Below are 19,267 nucleotides of genomic sequence, written 5' to 3' on the forward strand. Positions count from 1 at the left end.
ACAGCCGTGTCTGTCACACTTGGAAGAATGGGTGAATTCAAGAATTGAACCTTAGTTTTCAGCTGCGGGTGGTGGGAGGGACCCCGTCCCCCCTGGTCCAGCCTGAGGCTCCTTCACGACTGCACGTCCTGCATCTGCCCGTGTGCGATGGCTGCAGAGCCTGCTGTGGCTGTGCTGACCTCCTTCCCTCCACTTTCCAGTCAAATGACAACCGGTTTCTCTGGGAGCTCATTGGAGGACCCGCCAAGACCAGGAACATGTCCGCCTGCTTGCAGGACGGCAGGTTCTTTGCGGAGAATGAAACCTGGGTGGTGGACAGCTGCACCAAGTGCACCTGCAAGGTGAGACGGGCACGTGGTCTCCTGGCGGCGGCCCCGGGCTGGAGGCTTCCTGCTCTCTGTTCCCCGCGCCGCGTGTGGGGCGTGGGGAAGGGGGCCACCTCCAATGAGGCCCGAGTGCCCCCGTGGTTCTGCGCCCAGAGAGCCGGGGAGGGTGCAGCCAGTGTCACCCGATGGCTGGCCGGTCCCCCACATCTTTGTGTTTGAGGCCACTCGGTCCTGCAAGGGCCTCGGGTTCGGCACAAGCCGCTGGGGATGGGGTCACTGCCCACGACACAACATGATGCTTAGTTTCCTTATGTCCTGGCACCTGGTCTCCACTGCTGGGGGCCTGGACACCAGACGCCGCTGCGACCTTGTGCGTCCCCCCGCCCGCAGCGCGCGGAAGGCCCCGTGCCCGCGGCTCCGCGGACGGAGAAAGGAGCGTGCGCGCGGCGAGAGATGCGCTCGCGTCCCTGTAACCGGCGGGGTCTGTGGGCAGAGACCTCCAGCCTTCCTGCCAACCCTTCCAGTCCAGCCCTGGGTCAGTGTTCATGTTCCTAAATGAGTGACATAAATGCCTCTTTTCCTTGCAGAAATTTAAAACCGTTTGCCACCAGATCAGCTGCCCTCCCGCCACGTGCGCCGACCCGTCGTTTGTGGACGGCGAGTGCTGTCCCTCCTGCTTCCACGGTGAGTGCCCGGCGGGCGGGCGGCGGCCTCGGCCCTAGCGGCCCCGGCTGTGGGACCATGCGGGTCTGTGTCGGACGGTCTCACAGGGGCCAGGGCTCCGAGGTCTTCCTGAAGCGCCCAGATGCTCGTGGCTCTGGGGTCGCAGTGGCCCTGGTCCTCCTCAGCCTTCCCTCCTGTGCTGATCCAAAGCCACAGCCCCCGCCTCTGTTTTGAGTCCCCCATCGCCCTCCCCAGCTGACCCTGGAGCAACTGAGCCTCCTTCACACCGGCTCCCCACCCCCTTCCTCGTGGTGTCACCGGCAGCCTTGACTGAATCGGTTGCTGCTCTGCGTGTCCTGTTTGTCTTTCACTGTCTGGCCCTCATCCTGGTCTGGGGGTCCTTGAGTCTGGTGACCCGGGCGGGGCTGGGCAGCTTCCGTGTTCGGGGAGCCCACGGACATGAGCACAGGCTCTGCCCCTCCATGAATCTGAGCAAAATGTGGCTTTTCCAGGGTTCAGATTCTTCATCTGTAAAATACAGAATGAGTGTCCCCATGACACAGGCTTAGTTTAGGATGAAAATAAACAGCACAATATGTACGAAAGTGCCTGACGTATATTAGGTGTTAAACAGAGACCAAATCGGACCTGCTACAGAGAGTAACAGTGTGATTGCGGGAGCCCGAGGGCCCACTTTTGCCCAGAGGGAGCCGTTTCACGTTGTTGAGTAAAAGCCCAGGAAGGGTCTCCTCAAATTCTTCTCTTGCTGCTTCTGAGACGTTGAATCGTAGCATTTACTATTTACCAGAACGATCTCTTGCATTAAGGTACAACTTTTCTGTTATTCAGAGATTGATAATTTCCTGTGAAGAATTTCTTGGCAAGAAATTGCCTTTTTATTTAACTTGTTCCAATTTAAAGTATTTGGAATGAAATTTAGTGTCCTGTAATTTCAACCAAAAATTGAAGTTTCATCACCATATATAAATCAGCACATGGAGGTGCAGGTGGAAATAGCTTACATCTTAGCAACTCCAGCGAAAGCTTGTGCAGACAGGGTTCAGCGCTCTCCTTTGTGAGGCCGTTAGAAGCAACCACAGACCCCTTTCCTGCCAGTAGACCCTGGGTTTCTGGCCAAGCTCCTTGTGCATCCCCCTGCTTCCCTTTCCTGGGAGGGCGGCCCCTGCGCTCCGACCCTGGGACAGACGTGGGGCGGCCCTGCTGTCTGCCCGCTGCCAGCACCCACCTGGGGCATGCAGCTCGGAGCCCAGGGCTGGGCTCTGCTGTGTGGGGCAGTCCCCGGGGAGGTCTGATGGGCAGTGGTGCTCCCCCCAGCAGACGGCGAGGACGGCTGGTCCCCATGGGCGGAGTGGACGGAGTGCTCTGCCACCTGCGGGCCTGGTACCCAGCAGAGGGGGCGGTCCTGCGATGTCACCAGTAACACCTGCCTGGGGCCATCCATCCAGACGCGGTCGTGCAGCCTGGGCAAGTGCGACCACCGCAGTGAGTGTCAGAGGCCGGGCCGGCCCGGGGTGGGGGACAGGGCCCAGCCCCTGGGGTCTTGGGGGTCCAGAGACCCCCTGCTGCTGCCCTTTCTGGGAGGGGCTCCATGTGGCCCACACACCCTGCTCTTCCCCAGCTGGGCTCCCCACTCCTGCCTGGTTGATGGGCAGACTCCCGGGACGGGTCAGCCCCGCCTCTCACTCAGCGCCCTGAGCCTCTGATGTCCTTGTTCCCTCCATGTGCTAGTCCGGCAGGATGGTGGCTGGAGCCACTGGTCGCCGTGGTCCTCCTGTTCCGTGACCTGTGGGGTCGGCAATGTCACCCGCATCCGGCTCTGCAACTCACCAGTGCCACAGATGGGCGGGCGGAGCTGCAAGGGCAGCGGCCGCGAGACCAAGGCCTGCCAGGGCCCGCCCTGCCCGGGTGAGTGGACAAGGGCGGGGTCCGGGCTCGCGGCCGGCCTTTAGCAGGACACAGGCCCGGCACGGCCCCGCGAGGTCAAGGCACTGGGATCCTCTCGGTCGGCTGGTTTCTGGAAGCTGGGCCTTGGGGTGGATGCCCATTGCGGTGCTCAGCTCTGACCTCCCCAGAACAAACTCCAGTTAATCCACGATGGAGCAGAAATAGGCCGGGACTGAGGGGGAAGTGACAGCAGGCACAGGAGGGGGGCTCAGGAGGCGGCCCCCCTGCATCTGGGGCATCTGGGGCCTGGGTTTGGGAGGACACGTGCTCCCTGTACCAGGCCTGCTCTGGGACATGGGCAGGGTCTTCGCCCAGAAAAGGCTGTGCTGTGAGTCTTCTCCCTACTGAGTTATCTGTACTGATGATGAGCGACAGCCTTTTAAAATGAAACTCAGCTCCGCACAGCTTTTCAGACGTGAGCACCTCTTGCCCGTGGCAGGGGTGGACCCATAGCCAGCGGCCCCCGGTCAGTGGTCCCAGGTTCTGAGCACAGAAGATTGTGTGATTTCCCTTCCCAGAGACAAAACGAAACAAGTGAACTGTCATCATCTTCATCCCTCCCTGACCATACGGTCCTGAGAGGACTTTCCTACCAGGCTTCCTCCACGTGTGGAGGCGTGGCCTTATCCCAGGCTCTCTGTCCTGAGCCCCCAGCACAGGCCACGCCCCCAGAGTGACCCCTCTGTCCTCTCTCCCCCAGTCGACGGTCGGTGGAGCCCCTGGTCCCCATGGTCGGCCTGCACGGTCACCTGTGCCGGAGGGATCCGGGAGCGGACACGCATCTGTAACAGCCCGGAGCCCCAGCACGGAGGGAAGGACTGCGTCGGCGACGTCACGGAGCATCAGATGTGTAATAGGAGGAGCTGCCCCGCAGGTGGGTGTGCACGGGACGGGCCGCAGCCTCCAGCCTTTCGGCCGACGGGCGTCTGTTGTGGGGCCTGGACGCTCCAGCCGCAGGCGTCTTTGAAGACACCGTTGGGTTTTAATTCTGATTAAATGTATAAAAATGCTTGGAAAATACAGAGAAGAAAAATCCGTTCTACACACGTGAAGCTTTACGCTCTGCTTCGTGTTCCTCTGGCCTTTTTACGTGAAGGCAGAAAGCATGGCGCGCAGAAGGGAGCATCGTAGGTAGTGCGGCCACAGAGCACGCGGGCCCCGTCACCCCTACATCTCCGACGCTTTACTCTTGGAGGTGGTGACTTTTGGTGGCTGTCCCCAGCATCTTCCTAACTCACTCAGTTTCTCCACAGCTGAACCCCGGAGTGTGTGAAGGGCATCACCCGGGCCTCGTGTGTGGGTTCATTACGGCGCCACCTGGTGGCGGCTGCTGACTCTGCTCTGCTTCCTCCGTGCAGACGGCTGCTTGTCCAACCCCTGCTTCCCCGGAGCCGAGTGCCGCAGCTTCCCCGACGGGTCCTGGTCCTGCGGCTCTTGCCCGCTGGGCTTCCTGGGCAACGGCACCCACTGCGAGGACCTGGACGAGGTAGGTGCCCCCTTCCCAGGCGGCGGGGCGTGCCTCGGAGGTGGGGAGCGTGGGCTCACGTCTGGCCCGCTGGTCCCCGCAGTGCGCTCTGGTCACCGACGTGTGCTTCACGACCAGCAAGGCGCACCGTTGCGTCAACACCAACCCTGGCTTCCACTGCCTGCCCTGCCCCCCGCGCTACAAGGGGAGCCAGCCCTTCGGCGTCGGCCTGGAGGCGGCCAGGACGGAGAAGCAGGTGAGCTGCTCGGCCTTCCGAGCTCCTGTTAGAGACAGCAGGACAGTCAGGCGGGAGCTGGGACTGGAGGGTGGACGGGACAGGAGCGGGGACGGCGACCTGGGGGAGAGACGGTCTCACTCTGCCGGCCAGCGCGACCCCACCCGCAGGGACCACAGGGCTGAGTTTTCACGCACAGCATCCCAGAGGGCCAGGGTGGGGACTCGTGGTCTCCCCGTGACCCCAGGCGCCACCGGAGGCCCGACGTGACCTTGCTGTTGCTCGGGGCCTTCCAGGGGAGCAGAGCCCTGGGTCTCTGGACGCTGCCCCTCCTCAGCATCCCGTGGGTGGCCGGGAGCCCTGCGCCCTGCACGCGGCCCTCCCGTCAGGGTCAGGGTCAGGGTCAGCACGCGTCCTGACACGCTCGGCCCTCCCGCAGCTGTGTGAGCCTGAGGACCCCTGCAAGGACAAGAGCCACAACTGCCACAGGCATGCGGAGTGCATCTACCTGGGCCACTTCAGCGACCCCATGTACAAGTGCGAGTGCCAGACGGGCTACGCGGGCGACGGGCTCATCTGCGGGGAGGACTCAGACCTGGATGGCTGGCCCAACAAGAACCTGGTCTGCGCCACCAACGCCACCTACCACTGCATCAAGGTGAGGGTGTGGCAGGGGGTCCCCCTTCCTCAGGCCCCAGCGGTTCCAGCTCGGGGCAGCTGTGGCCCTGGAGGTGCCTCTACGGGTCCAAACAGTCAGAGGCTCCGTGTGGGCCCTGCACTCTGCGTGGTCCCCACCCCCGAAGCTGACGGGAGCTGGGGTGTCACTGCCCACCCACTAGCCCCTCCAAGGCGTCTGCCTAGTGGGTTTCTGCAAATTCCAGGACCACTCTGGAAAAGCAGCTGATTGTTGGGAGCTGGGAGAGGACGCGGAGCCTAGTACATGTTTGTTAACTGATACAAAGAGGCTTGAATCATTGGGGGTGGGGCGATGTAAACAGGCCCCACCCTCCTCCAAGGCTGTGGGGGCCTGAGGTCTGCAGGTGGGCCGGGCTGTGGTCACACAGAGCCTAGCACACAATTTTCTTTGCAAAGACCCCCATGTGCTGCACACAGGAAGCGGTCAGGGCCCCCGGGTGAGTGGGGCTTCCTTAGGGCCTGTAACGGGGTGGAGTCCTTTCCTGGGGCCACTGCAGCCAATGACCACAAACCTGGTGGTTTTAAAAGGCAGGACTGCACCCTCTCACGTCCGGAGCCAGGAGTCTGAGGTCAAGGCGTGGCAGGGCTGGGCTCGCCTGGAGCCCCCAGGGGAGGGTCCTTCCAGCCTCTCCCAGCTTCTGGGCCCTCCAGGTGTCCGTGGCTTGTGGACACACCACCCCAACCTCTGCTTCCGCCTGCTCCTCTGTGCATCTGTCTCAAACTCCCCCTGACGCCCTTATAAGGACACACGTGGTTGTATTTAGGGCCCATCTGGATACTCCAGGGTAAACTCGTCCTTTCAAGACCCTCACATCAAGCGCATCTTTTGCATATAAGGTGATATTAGCCTTACCATGTAAGGTGATAGCCACTCTTGCTATATAAGGTAACAATTTACAGGTTCTAGAGGTTAAGACATGGCATATATTTAGGGGACCACCATTCAGACCACTAAACAAGGTGTACCAAAACGTTTCAGTGAAGTTTTATACCTTAGAAGCTTCAGAAATATAAGTAGTACAAACTCACAAAAGACATTACTTGCAAATGTACATATATTAATCTATTTAATATTGATTTGTTCTTGTGAATTTTGAGTAAAGAGAGTTTTACATTTTATCTTTCGCCCTCTTGATTAAAGATGGCAGGTGTTGACTGAAACAAAAAGTGAATCTGCTTTGAAATAACAGAGACAAAGTTTGCAACCTTCACTGTATCTCCCTGACCACATTTCCTGACCTAACAAGGTCAGGTGTCAAGCCTGGAAATCCCCGCAGGAAGTGGGTGCCTATTGGATGCGATTACTGATGAAGAGTTCCACTAGGGACCCAGGATGCCCTGGTACCGTAGCAGGAACAATGGAAGGTGTCCACGAGGCGAAGGACACCCTCTTTGTTTTTCATTTTTGTGGAACTTCAGACAGGAATTTAATAACTAAAAAGGTGGCACATCAAAATTTGCACATTATATTTGCATTAAATATAACTTATGGGAACAAACAGATGCAAAAGTAAGACAGTTCATGGGAAGCCCCCTCACCCCGTCTGAGAGGTTCCCTTACTCATCCCTGCAAAGGTGCTGAGTCCCTCCGTCAGGACCTGTGTCCACACCACAGGAATATGCTCTCCTCCTTCACGGGCTGGAGTTGAAGCTTGGCTCCAGACATGGCCCTGGGCTGTGCTTCTGATGAGACCCCTGACCCCCTTGAACCCCTGGGGCTTCTGGGACACCTGTGTTAATGGCATCGAAACACCTTCACGTGGACCCTCTCCTGGTGTTTCCAGCTCCCTCAGGCTGCAGTGTCTGTACAGCTCGGGTTTGAGTCCTTATATCATTGGACTGAAACAAAATGACTTTTTTCCCCCGTTATGGGAATTCTCCACTTCTTGGGCAGAGCTGAATCAGGGAGATGGTTTGGGGAGCTGGGCTGCGGTTCCTGAACAGAGACTCTAGGCCACCCGTTGGCTAGTGAGGGTTGAAGGTTTATGACCTTGGCTTTTGGATGGACGCTTGGAGTTTGTGGGAAGCAGTGGGACGGGAGGCTCTGCCCTGTCCTGTATTTTCATTCTCTCCTGGTTCCCGCAGTCATTCAGCTGCATACAGGAATCCCGAGCTCAGGACACAGGCTTCTTTTGCCTCAGCTCACTGGCGGTGGTGATGTCGGTCCTAGAGCAGCACCTGAGGGGAAACGCGGGGCCGCGGCGTCTCCGTCCTGCTCCCGCGAGGACAGGTGCCTGGCGTGATGTCGCTGGCTCCGCCCTCACCATCTCATCTGAAAGAAGCGGGCTCTTGGGAATGTTTTTGTAACTAGCCTGCTTCCTCTGCTTGCAGGACAACTGCCCCCTCCTGCCTAACTCTGGGCAAGAAGACTTTGACAAGGACGGCATCGGGGACGCCTGTGACGATGACGATGACAACGACGGCGTCAGCGATGAGAAGGTGGGTCCGCACCACCTGGGCACCTGCCCTCCGGTTGAGGAGTGGGGGAGCGCAGTGCTCTGCACCCAGGGGTCCCCGTGAACTGCCGGGTTTAGCGCTCCTGGGCTAGTAACGGAAAGTCACCGACAGGGAACGTCTGTCCTTCGCACAAGCACACGAGGCAGCCCGAGCATGGAGCCGCCTGGGGTGCTCTGTCAGAAGCGCTTTCAGTGGTTTAGTTTACCTTTAGTTGCATAAAAGGGACTTATCCCCCCTGCTTCTGGGGCAGGTGGCAGCGATGGGGGCTGCCTGGGATGAGCGATATTGCCACTCCCTGCCTTTAGGGCAGAATTTAGATGTTACCATTTCCCGAGAGAAGTGTTGCAGACATAAGTGCTCTGACACGTTAGTCCGTAATTCAGCACTAGCAGAGACAGAGGCTAACTTCTTATCCACAGGTTTACTGCGTCTGGCTTCCACCGATCCATTAACTCACTCATTCGTTCATTCCCTTGACGTTTATGTTTCTATCCTCACCATGAAATATGTGCTAGGTCACCTTTACTATAGAAAATATCAGAATTTTTCATAGGGACAGATGCATAAATAATTATCAAATGCTTTGATATCAAGAAAGTGTCAGCAATGGCCACCTTTGCCAAGGTACTTTATCGCTGCCTTGATCATCTTGATCTACTCTGAATACATAGCCTGTAAGTGCTAAGCCATTTTATAAGTAATTCAACAAATACCCCTACCCTATTTCTCAAAGTCTTCCCTCACTTTCTCTCTAGGACAACTGCCAGCTTGTCTTCAACCCACGTCAGTTCGACTACGACAAAGATGAGGTTGGGGACCGCTGTGACAACTGCCCCTACGTGCACAACCTGGCGCAGATCGACACGGACAGCAACGGGGAGGGCGACGCCTGCTCCGTGGACATCGATGGGGACGGTCAGTCCCGCGCGTCCTCCCGACGGGCTTCAGGGCTCACGGTCGGCGGTGGTCCCAGGCTCCGTGCTCTATTCTGTTACTGCATAAGCCCAGCTTCCCCTGTGCACTGACACGAGACAACACGATCCATGGCGCTTTGCTCATAGGGTCCCAGCCTCATTCGGCCCCTGTCCCCGTGGGGTCCTGGAAGGGGTTGCCGGCCTCAGGACGCTGGCCTCAGGTCGCCGGCCTAGTTTCCCCCTTTGGAAAACTATGCGTTTGGCATCTTCCTTTCCTGGCCCTGAGCTCTTGTCCCATGTCCTTGTGGCCAGTCCTGGTGTCTTCTCCCAGGTCCACGTCCGTTCACAGCCCCAGGAACCCAGTACCCTGTCCTGACCCAACCGTGCTTCTGAGAAAGGCCTGAGGACAGCTTTGTTCCCTCCACGCTGTATTTCTGGCCATTCATTGAATCATTCACTGCAAAGCCTCCCCGAGGGGTTGCCGGTACCCTCGGACTTCAGAAACATGCGACACCGCCCGGCTATTTAACCCTAGATGCCAGTGCCGCGGGCATGAGCTCCACACCTCACAGCACAGCCTCGCCCTGGGCGTCTGACGCTCAGGAAGCAGCTGGGACAGACTCACACCCACTCCCTCTGACTCCGCCCTCCCACCCCAACCTGCGTTTGTCTCCTGGCTACTTTCTTGGTGTAACTTGACATCACACCGACCAGCTTCCACCGGCGCCAAGACAGCGTCCGGCCGTGCCGCTTTCTACGGCTTTCCAGCAGCCGGGCGTCTCCTCCAGTCCTCCGTCTGTGAGGTCTGACCCCCTGCATATCTCAGGGGTCCTTTCTCACTGCCTCGCCCCCTGCCTCCCCCCATCTGCCAGGATAAGACAGCCGCCTAGCCTGGCTCAAGCTTTCCTGCTGACTCACTGATTTGTGAGGTTTTGCTTTGCCCTTCGAGCCTGATTACTGTTAACTCAGTTTTCATAACCCCAAAGTTGATGAAATTCATTATCTATTTTCAGATTTCTGGGTGTAAGGCACTATAGCTAACCCCCCTGTCAGTCTCTGCCATTGTTATTTTCCTGCTAACGTAGGGAACAGATGAGGCTGTGGGGCCCCGGAAGCTGATCAGGTCCTAGGAGCGCGATGCCAATTTTCTGAATGGACGTTAGGGCAAACAGTCCGCGTGAGGACTCTGATGTTTACGCTGTGATGACTCACTCGTCAGCCCTCCGTGTGTATTGTCATCCAGAAACCTCTGAGAGTTGGTTCTGCTTCAAACTAAGGGAATTTTAAGTTTAATGGGAAATCTGCCATGAATCTAATAATCTTTACATTTTATGATTTCTTAGATCATTTTTTTATTAAACAAAAGTTTGGCCGTACGTTGCTTACTGAGATAGGAAAAGCAACGTGCCTTTTCTAAACTCCATTTGCTTCTGTTTTCCCCCTGAATCCTACAGATGTCTTCAATGAGCGAGACAACTGTCCCTACGTCTACAACACTGACCAGAGGGACACCGACGGGGACGGCGTGGGCGATCACTGCGACAACTGCCCCCTGGTGCACAACCCAGACCAGGTAACTGACGGGCGACTGATCAGGTGTGGCTAAGAGCAGCGGGGGCAGAGGAGCTTCTCAGTCACAGAACGGGCGCGGCTTTGCAGCTTTTCATCCACCTGTCAGGACGCGACAGCACAGGCTTTTCAATCACTGTAATTGAAAACATTGAACTCAGGTCTGAGCATGACTCCTATCTCCGTGGCCACTGGCCAGATGAGTGGGTGCCTTTGTCCCACTGTCTGAAAGGAGAGAGTCTTCATCTAATTATCTCCGTATTTCCCTGATGCAAACATAGGAATTGGCTGCTTTTCCAGTTGTGCCTTTGGAAGACACGGTGAGAACGTAACATACGGATGTAGTCCCTAGAACGTGTTGCAGCAGAGGTTGTCAGAAAGGACTTGATTCTGTTGCAGCTCATTCTTTCCAGTCTTCCTTAAAGAAAGTGAATCCCCGTAGGGAGATGGGTTAGGATGGAGAGAGACCGTTTCCTCTCTGCGGTCACGGCTCACGTCGGGGGTGAGGTGGTACCGGCCACGCGCCCTCGGAGACTTTCAGCCTGGCATCTGCTTCACTGGTTGGATGCTCACTGCTGCTGTCCCTGAACTCTGTCTTCCAGACCGACGTAGACAACGACCTCGTGGGTGACCAGTGTGACAACAATGAGGACATCGACGAGGACGGACACCAAAACAACCAGGACAACTGCCCCTACATCTCCAACGCCAACCAGGCCGACCATGACCACGACGGCAAGGGGGACGCCTGTGACTCGGACGATGACAACGACGGCATCCCCGACGACAGGGACAACTGCCGGCTTGTGGCCAACTCCGACCAGGAGGACTCAGACGGTAGGTCCTGTGACAGCCGCCCCGCAGGGGCAGAGAGGTTGCGGGAGCGCGAAATGCCGGGAGAAAGAAGTATGTAGCCCGACTGCTGACGTGAGTAAGTGGTCCATGAGCACAGGATCCGGAGGGGGCAGGAGTCTCGGGTAGCGTGGCAGGTAATGTGGCAGGTGCACCGCTGGGCTCAGTGGTGGCTTGGCTGTCCTCTGGCATCTGCTGGAGCCTGTGGGTGCAATCCCGGCTGAGCCGGGTGCTGCCTGGGGGATACACATCCACTGTGGATGAGATGGGGTGTGGGGTGTTTGAGCCCACACGACCCAGAGGCACGTGGAGACTCACTGACTGAAGGGCAGCTCCAAGGACCACCCCCACCCCCATCCCAAGAGCAGCACAGAGCTCATTCTTGACAAGAGGACAGACGGCTTCAGTCCCCACAGTGGGGCAGGGGGCGCCTGCTGGCTACCGAGCAGCCTTTTACCAGGAGGGAGGTTGGGATGGAGGCAAGGCTGGCGTGCTCAGGGGTGTCTTAGGGGTTTTGGAAGCTCCTTTTTGCGTGATTGTGTGCCTGTCACCCAGTGCGTGGATGTGTGTTACTGAACAGAACTGAAGGGTAATTTGAAGGATGTGATGGAAATTCGGTTGAACTTGGTATCTTTTCCTCCTTCTCAAGCAGTAGGCACTGCAATGGCCTAATTGCGGTGCTAAGTGGTCATCTAGATCATCACTATTACCATGAACTGCACGGCTGTGAAGGTCTCAGCAGGCATCTCTCTGTGCCAGGCTGGTCCACGGCCCCATGGCCACATCCCCACCTCATTAGAAAATTTGACAAGATGCTTCCAAAAAACAGAAGTCCACATCTCCCTAGGGAAATCATTTTTCATGAAGGAGTTCTGCTTTCAGTGCCAAACAGATTGCAGGCAGGGGTGATTTAGGTAGTAGTAGAGGTTCTGGAGACTATCAGAGAAAAAGCTGGAAATTCAGCTTGACTTCACTTGGCAGCGTTCAGGTTTGGTACCCCCAGTTTCAAGTTCAGAAGGAAGTGAGAAGTGACTCTCCAGGAACTGGATTAGGGCGTGCTTTGCTGCAGGGCTTAGCACAGCAACGTTTTGAAAAGAGCATCCAGACTCCTCACAGCGTTGGGGTGAAATGTCAGAGGTTACAGGCACTGGTCCAGGAAGGCAGGTCCAGGTCCTGCCAAGCACCTAACCTTGAATTTTCAGAGAATCATGTGCTAAGTTTTCTCAGACACAGAGAGGCGGACAGCAAACCCTTACTTTGCGTGTTTCTCTGCTTGTCCTTGGTGACAGGTGATGGGCGTGGTGATGCCTGCAAAGACGACTTTGACAACGACAACATCCCCGATATTGACGACGTGTGTCCTGAGAACCACGCCATCAGTGAGACGGACTTCCGGAACTTCCAGATGGTCCACCTGGACCCCAAGGGTACCACTCAGATCGATCCCAACTGGGTCATTCGCCATCAAGGCAAAGAGCTGGTGCAGACGGCCAACTCCGACCCTGGCATCGCTGTTGGTGAGCCTTAGAACACGCACCACCCCTTGCGGTTCCTGCCTGCAAGGTGCCACAGGGCACATGCGCTACCCTTTAAAACCGAGTGGACAGGAGCAGTGGATCTTTCTGGTAGCCCCCATCCTCCCTTGGTTTGTAAAACCATCTGCCTACATATTTTTGACGGGAGAACTTGGGGAAGCACTTATTTGCCTCTCCAAATTCTCCGCGATTTAATATTCAGCAAGCCATTTCATTTTATGGACTGGGTCTGTAAATTATTACCTAGGGTGGTGAAGGTCTGCCATAACTCGGTAAGTGGGATCTAAAAAGATTAAATTCCACAAGTGTTGTTAATCCCACAGGAGCAGACCTTGAGTTAGGTGGAAGAGGAGAGCCTCTTTCCACCTGCGTCCAGTGGTCCCAGGGCTCATCCAGTAATTTCCTAAAAGGCTGTTTCTGACCTGGTTTTGTGACCAAATGTTCCCTTTGGCCCCCAGGTTTCGATGAGTTTGGGTCAGTCGACTTCAGCGGCACATTCTACGTCAACACGGACCGGGATGACGACTATGCTGGCTTCGTCTTTGGCTACCAGTCCAGCAGCCGCTTCTACGTGGTGATGTGGAAGCAGGTCACTCAGACGTACTGGGAAGACCAGCCCACCCGGGCGTACGGCTACTCAGGGGTGTCCCTCAAAGTGGTGAACTCCACCACGGGGACAGGCGAGCACCTGAGGAATGCCCTGTGGCACACGGGGAACACAGAGGGACAGGTGAGGAGGACGGTCTCTTCTGACCAAGGCCGGCAGCTGCTGTGAGCTTTCAGGAGAGCAGTACCTGCCCCATTGCAAAAATACCCCCACCTCGGTTTTTGTTCATTTTACCTCAAGTCACGGTGCTTTGAATAATCTTTTATCAGGTACCTCGCTTATTAAAGATGCCATGCCTGGTGGTTTTATAAACACAATTGGTAATCCTCTTGCACATGAAACATAAGCGTACTCCCTTATAGAAAAAGGGAGAGCAGGGTTTCAAGCGTTTACGTGTTTTGCCCAAGGTCCCACATTGAGGAAGTAGAGAATCTGTGACTCGGCCCAAGTGCCTGTGCTCTTTGCACTGAACTACGTTGTTCCCTATCAGTGGATTTTGCTCATGCTAGAGATTTATAATATGAAATATATCGGAGGTAGATGTGGCAGCAGGGGCCATAGGGATTACTTAGCAGAGTACTGTTTTTATCTCCCCCCCTTGTGCCGTAAAACTGTGGTTAAGACTCAGGGTGCCAATTATACTCACAAGTGATGTTTTTCCTCAGGTTCGCACGTTATGGCATGACCCCAAAAATATTGGCTGGAAGGACTACACTGCCTACAGGTGGCATCTGACCCACAGACCTAAGACAGGTTACATAAGGTAGGTGAGAGGGTAGCTCGGTAGCGGCTGTATTTCTACCAAGTAATTTTCACATTCCAAGAACATCTTTCCACTGGATGGCAAGTTAGAACGTTAACAGATAAATAAGCCAAAGTGGATTCTAACTTGTATGCTGTTGCCTGGATTCTTCCACTTTAAGTGCCTTCTGTTTTCTGTCCAGCATCTTCTTCACGTTTTTTAAAAAAGCAACAACAAAACTGTTGAAGAGAAGAAAAATCAAACTTGTTAAAACAACCCAGAAAGTGATAAGCATCTCTCCTCCTAATGAACATCATGGGCATGGGAGGGAGGGTGCAGTTAAAATAACTGCATCTTTGTGAATTAGCATGTGATTTCTTCGGTGCACAGGTTCCTATTTATTTCTGATATTGTGAATGGCTGAATTTAAAACACACCTTAAACAAAACCTTGACAAATCAGTCCAACAGCATTTTGTTCTCTTGGCGTGACAGCGTTTGTCATCAACTTTTTTTTTTTTAAGCTGGGACAATTTCTAATTTTATAAAAGGAAACACGGATGATTTAAATTTAAAGTTTTTGCAAAGTTAAACTTAGTCACTGAGAGCATGAGCCAGTCCGATTCTTCACCAGGAGTGTGTGCGTGTCCTCAGTGACAACAAGCACATCTTAGAAGGGGAGGCGCAGGCTGGTGCCAGGGGTGTGCTGTTTCTGTGGAGTGTCCCTGTTTGTTCACTCCTCTCCTACCAGGGAAGCTTTAGCGCATCTGTATGTGTAGGGTGGAGCCTGGTCCTTGCTATCGCACAGCTCACAGTTTGTGGGGCGGAAGCAGGTGAGCTCGTGGCTTCAGTGCAGTGTGAAGGCCGGGAGCTTGCTGACATGGGGGAGGCTTAGAGCTAGGGTTAGGCAGAGGGAGGGGCCTCCTGACTCCACCAAACTCTTCCTGGCTCCTGAAGGTGGAGACAACTTGGATGCTGGGGTGGGTGATGGTCATGAGTCATAGGGAAGAAGGAGGGCTCTGGGGTGGTGCTGTGTTACTCTTGGCCAGCCTCGTGAGGAGAAGACTGACCTCCTGCCCTCTGGTGAATGTGCTTCAAAGAGCTGACATTCTCTTTCTTTCTCTTTTTTCCCTGTTTTCAGAGTCTTAGTGCATGAAGGAAAACAGGTCATGGCGGACTCAGGACCCATCTATGACCAAACCTACGCTGGTGGGCGGCTGGGTCTGTTTGTCTTCTCTCAAGAAATGGTCTACTTCTCGGACCTGAAGTATGAATGCAGAGGTGGGTGTGAGAACATTATTCACTGTGGCCGTGAGTGACACAGGGGATGGGGAAGGAACACATACTTTACTTTTCCTCTTACAAAAGCTACACATCAGGGAAATAAGCTGGCGGCCGGCCAGGCAGATGTCTTGTTTTGGTCAGCTCGAGTTGGTTTTGTCTGTCAGTTTGTTTGTTTTAAATTCAATGTGAATGTCTTTGGTAGGAAAAACACTTTTAAGTTATTCACAGGCTCTACTTGTCCCACTCTACTCTATCCCGTAGCTTTTTATATTTTCTACACCTTCTGGGCTCTTAATGGCATTTTAAATTGCTATCTTTGCTAGAATAAAAGAAAGAAAGGAAGGAAGGAAAGAAGGAAGGAAGGATGGGGGGAAAGGTTGTCTTTAGTTATCACTCTAGGAGCATATTTGAATCAAAATATTATAGATCTGGAAGGGAACTTGGCTTCTATGTGGTCTAAGCCTGTGTCTTCATGTAGATATGAAAATATCCCTATTCTACAGATAAGGTAAGTAAGACTCAGAGATACTTCTCAAAAATCACACAACAAGAATGTTGATTTGTCTTCTTGATTCTGGTAGAGTGTTCTTTTCCCTATCCTTCGTTCCATCCATCCACCCACCCATCCATCCATCCATCCATCCATCCATCCTTCCATCCATTTATCCATCCATCCATCCACCATCCATCCATTCATTCAACCATTCACACATCCATCCATATTGTGGAAACCTTTTTTTTTTTTTAAATAGAAATAGTGATTTTTATGTTATAGTTAAACAAAAATAAAGCAAAACAAAATGCATGGTCCAATCTCCCAAATTCCATTCACTGTGTTTTGCAGATGTCTGAACAAGATTTGCTGTATTTCCAGCAAAGTACTGTAGACGCCGTTACCCAGACACCTCAGTCCATCCCAGTGTTCCCAGCTTCTCTCTAGCAGACCTCCTGTCCTTGACCCCAACCTTGAGTGGTTCTTCACCTCCTGTCATCAACCCAAGCCCATGTGCCTTCAGAGGATGAATATTAATGGAAACAAAAGATGAACATCAACCCACTACAGGAAAGACAGTTTGATGATCCATGAGACTTTATGTGGAGTGAAAATCGAGCATGGTATTACATTGTTTTCTCTTGTGTGTTTAAAAAGAATGACGTTTACATATGAAATGTAAGTACTTATTTTATTTATGTGTATATGGAGCTGAAGGGAATATTGTGTATAAGCAATTATCATAAATTAAGCATTTATGCTTAATATTGCTACACTACTTCCAGTGCCTTAAGTTTGGTGCGAGAGCACCCAAATCCTGTTAGGTCAATTATAAAGAAGGGTCAACTCAAGTCTGAATAATGCCATTTTCGGAAAGAGGTCAGGAGATACCAGTCACATATGTGGGATGTCAAGTAACTAATTGGAACATCAAAAATAATTATGGGAATGAATGAATACCCCTCCCCCACTCTCTTGTCCTACAATGGAAGCCCTCATTGATGCTGTCTCATCAAAGAAGGAATATCCTTGCAAAATGGCTCTAATGTGGGTGCAGACGTGGGCCTGGCAAAGCCTCGTCTATGTGAGGGTTTGACCTAGGGAAGTGCTGTCACCGTGGTTTGCCCGGCCAGCCATTGTGGACCTGAGAGAACTCGTGGCCAGTTGTCACTTGGTTCCGAAGTCTGATCCCTAGAATCCCTGCTGGAGCTCCTTTCCAAGCTGCTGGGGACGAGTCAGCAGGCGAAAAAATCAGCAAATGCATTTTGGCATCTAATCCCTATTCTAGGCTTAGAAACTACGGACGGATTGCTTTTGCCTAACTTGGTAACACATTCCATTAAGGTTCCAGTTATAAATGTTGTGCTAATATTTATTAAGTGAATATAGAATGCCGTTCCGTTCACCAATAACTTATTTTAAATATGACAAGTAGCACTTATGTAAGTATAATATCTAAAAGTAAACATATAACTAGCATATAATAATATAAAGATACAGTTACAGCAAAATATCTTCAAAATACAAGACTTTATAATATTATGTTGTCATCATAAAACATGCTGCAAAATGTAATAGAATAAATGAATAATAATGAAGAGTTTATAATGGAACCTTAATATATACTGTTGCCAGTGACTTTAATTCAGTATTTTTTAGTGTTATCTGCTGTACATAGGATTTTAAAGACTTGGAATGCCGAGGATAAACCAGTGTTGTCTCGGCAGACATACCCCTGAATCAGTCATATAGTAATACACACAGGTCTGATTTATTTTTTGCTTTAAGTTGCATGACATTTCTGCAGAAACTATTCGTTAATCTCACTCCACATAGGGGTTTAGGAAGAAGACTTTGTCTTGTTGATCTGATGCGGACAAACTGTTCTCTTCCTGTTAACAGCGACTTCACTCCTCTGTCAAGTAGGGAGCGGCTCCATGACTTTGTTTTCATTTGCTCGTGTGTCTGATAAAGTTGCATTTGTTGCTTCCTTTGAGGTTGATTTTACTTTTCATTTTGCTGCACTTTTTACTTTTTTTGGTGGAACTGTATTCCCAAGACAAGGACGTGTTGGGAACTTCATTAAATGTAACGATTGTGAAGAGCGTGTAGGTTTCCTGTGTCGGTGGTGTTTGCCTGAACAGTACGGTGGCGTGGGACGATGATGATGTGAATACTTAGAATGTACCATATTTTTTTGTAAATTATTTATGTTTTTTTTTAAAAACAAACTTCTCGTACAGATGGATGAAACTCTTCTGTTTTGACAAAGACTGTAACTATTTATTTATTTGTTCACATGGTCAGAATTTCACCACTGAAACCCTGCATTTAGCTAGAGACTCATTTTTATACTTTAAAGATTCATCACAGGAAATAAATTGTAAAAAGGTTTTCTATAAATGAATCTCTCTCCCTTTTTTAAAGAGCTAGCAGGGCTCCTGCCGGGGGGGAGGAGAGGGGCCCCGGCTGATGCCTTGCCTCCTGGGCCAGGGACAGCCTCCTCTGTGACAGTTCTTCCTCGTGCGCTTTTCAGGCTGAGATGCCGTTTGGGGTCTTCACGGAAAGAAGCTGTTTAAGGCAGGTCTCATCATGGTTTGTGGAGCCGCCTGGGTCACGCGCTATGACACGACCTTAGGAAATCCATCCTCCGGCTGCTTCTTGCTGTCCGACAGGGGACAGAGCAGTGCAGAGAGCGTCAGCACCACTGAGATGACTCAGAAAACGGGGGCAACACAAGGGGCCCCTCATCAATACAAGCGGTGCTTCCCATGATCCAGTCTCGTTCCAAGCCGGAGCGAGAAGCAGCAGAGGACTCGGTGGGACACGTGTCAGATCATGACATCACGTGGACAACAAACCAGCTGCCCAGTGATGGGAGGAGAGCCACAGGGCGGCCTGCGGTGTCTCTGGCTGCCCCACTGCTCTCGGGACTTCTGAGCATTACGGTGGCGTCAATTATAGGGGAAACGTGAGAGCGAGAGATGCAGGGGGAGCGGAGAGACAGAGGGGAAAACAAGCGTGTTTGGCTGAAATAGGCTGGAAGGAGTCTGCCAGGGAAGCGACAAGATCTAGGGAAGGCCTCCTGAGGGGGCGGGATGGAGCTGAAGGCCCCGGCCTTGATTGGGGTTGAGAACCTAGGGACTTGGGGACATGGAGATGGAGGAAGAGACTAGACCTGCAGAAGTGACCCAAGAGGCCTTTGAGAAGTTTAGAAACAAGGAGATATAAGGAGAAGGGTGAGGGTTGGACTGTGGGTCATGGAGCCACTGGAGACCCTAACGTGCACTTCGCTGGTGAAACAGCAAGTGTATCATATGTTAGCAACGATGCTGAGAAGTCAGGACATTAAAACGCGATACAGTTTTCACACATTCAGATTTTGGGGGAAGTTTATTGAAAATACAAATTTCTGATAGACTCCCTGTCAGCGTCCTGGTAGTCCCAGAACTAATTTTTAGTGTC

General features: G+C 53.0%; 1 protein-coding gene across 2 annotated transcripts in view; it reads left to right on the plus strand.

The window, feature by feature from the left end:
* Nucleotides 1–17,909, plus strand: part of THBS2 (thrombospondin 2) — a 28,149-nt gene extending 10,240 nt beyond the window's left edge. The window contains exons 6-22 of one of the 2 annotated variants that reach the window (XM_033403968.2): nt 201–341; nt 914–1,010; nt 2,325–2,492; nt 2,739–2,915; nt 3,655–3,828; nt 4,313–4,440; nt 4,523–4,675; nt 5,094–5,312; nt 7,682–7,789; nt 8,563–8,722; nt 10,176–10,294; nt 10,893–11,127; nt 12,432–12,659; nt 13,136–13,407; nt 13,950–14,047; nt 15,167–15,306; nt 16,154–17,909. In XM_033403968.2, coding sequence (XP_033259859.1) covers nt 201–341; nt 914–1,010; nt 2,325–2,492; nt 2,739–2,915; nt 3,655–3,828; nt 4,313–4,440; nt 4,523–4,675; nt 5,094–5,312; nt 7,682–7,789; nt 8,563–8,722; nt 10,176–10,294; nt 10,893–11,127; nt 12,432–12,659; nt 13,136–13,407; nt 13,950–14,047; nt 15,167–15,306; nt 16,154–16,161 — 2,625 coding nt within the window. In that variant the 3' untranslated portion in view covers nt 16,162–17,909. The remainder of the gene's footprint in view (nt 1–200; nt 342–913; nt 1,011–2,324; nt 2,493–2,738; nt 2,916–3,654; nt 3,829–4,312; nt 4,441–4,522; nt 4,676–5,093; nt 5,313–7,681; nt 7,790–8,562; nt 8,723–10,175; nt 10,295–10,892; nt 11,128–12,431; nt 12,660–13,135; nt 13,408–13,949; nt 14,048–15,166; nt 15,307–16,153) is intronic. The other variant, XM_004278849.3, reaches the window with a different exon arrangement.
* The last annotated feature ends 1,358 nt before the right edge of the window (nt 17,910–19,267 follow it).

This window comes from Orcinus orca, chromosome 12 (assembly GCF_937001465.1).
Source record: "Orcinus orca chromosome 12, mOrcOrc1.1, whole genome shotgun sequence".
Taxonomy (NCBI): domain Eukaryota; kingdom Metazoa; phylum Chordata; class Mammalia; order Artiodactyla; family Delphinidae; genus Orcinus; species Orcinus orca.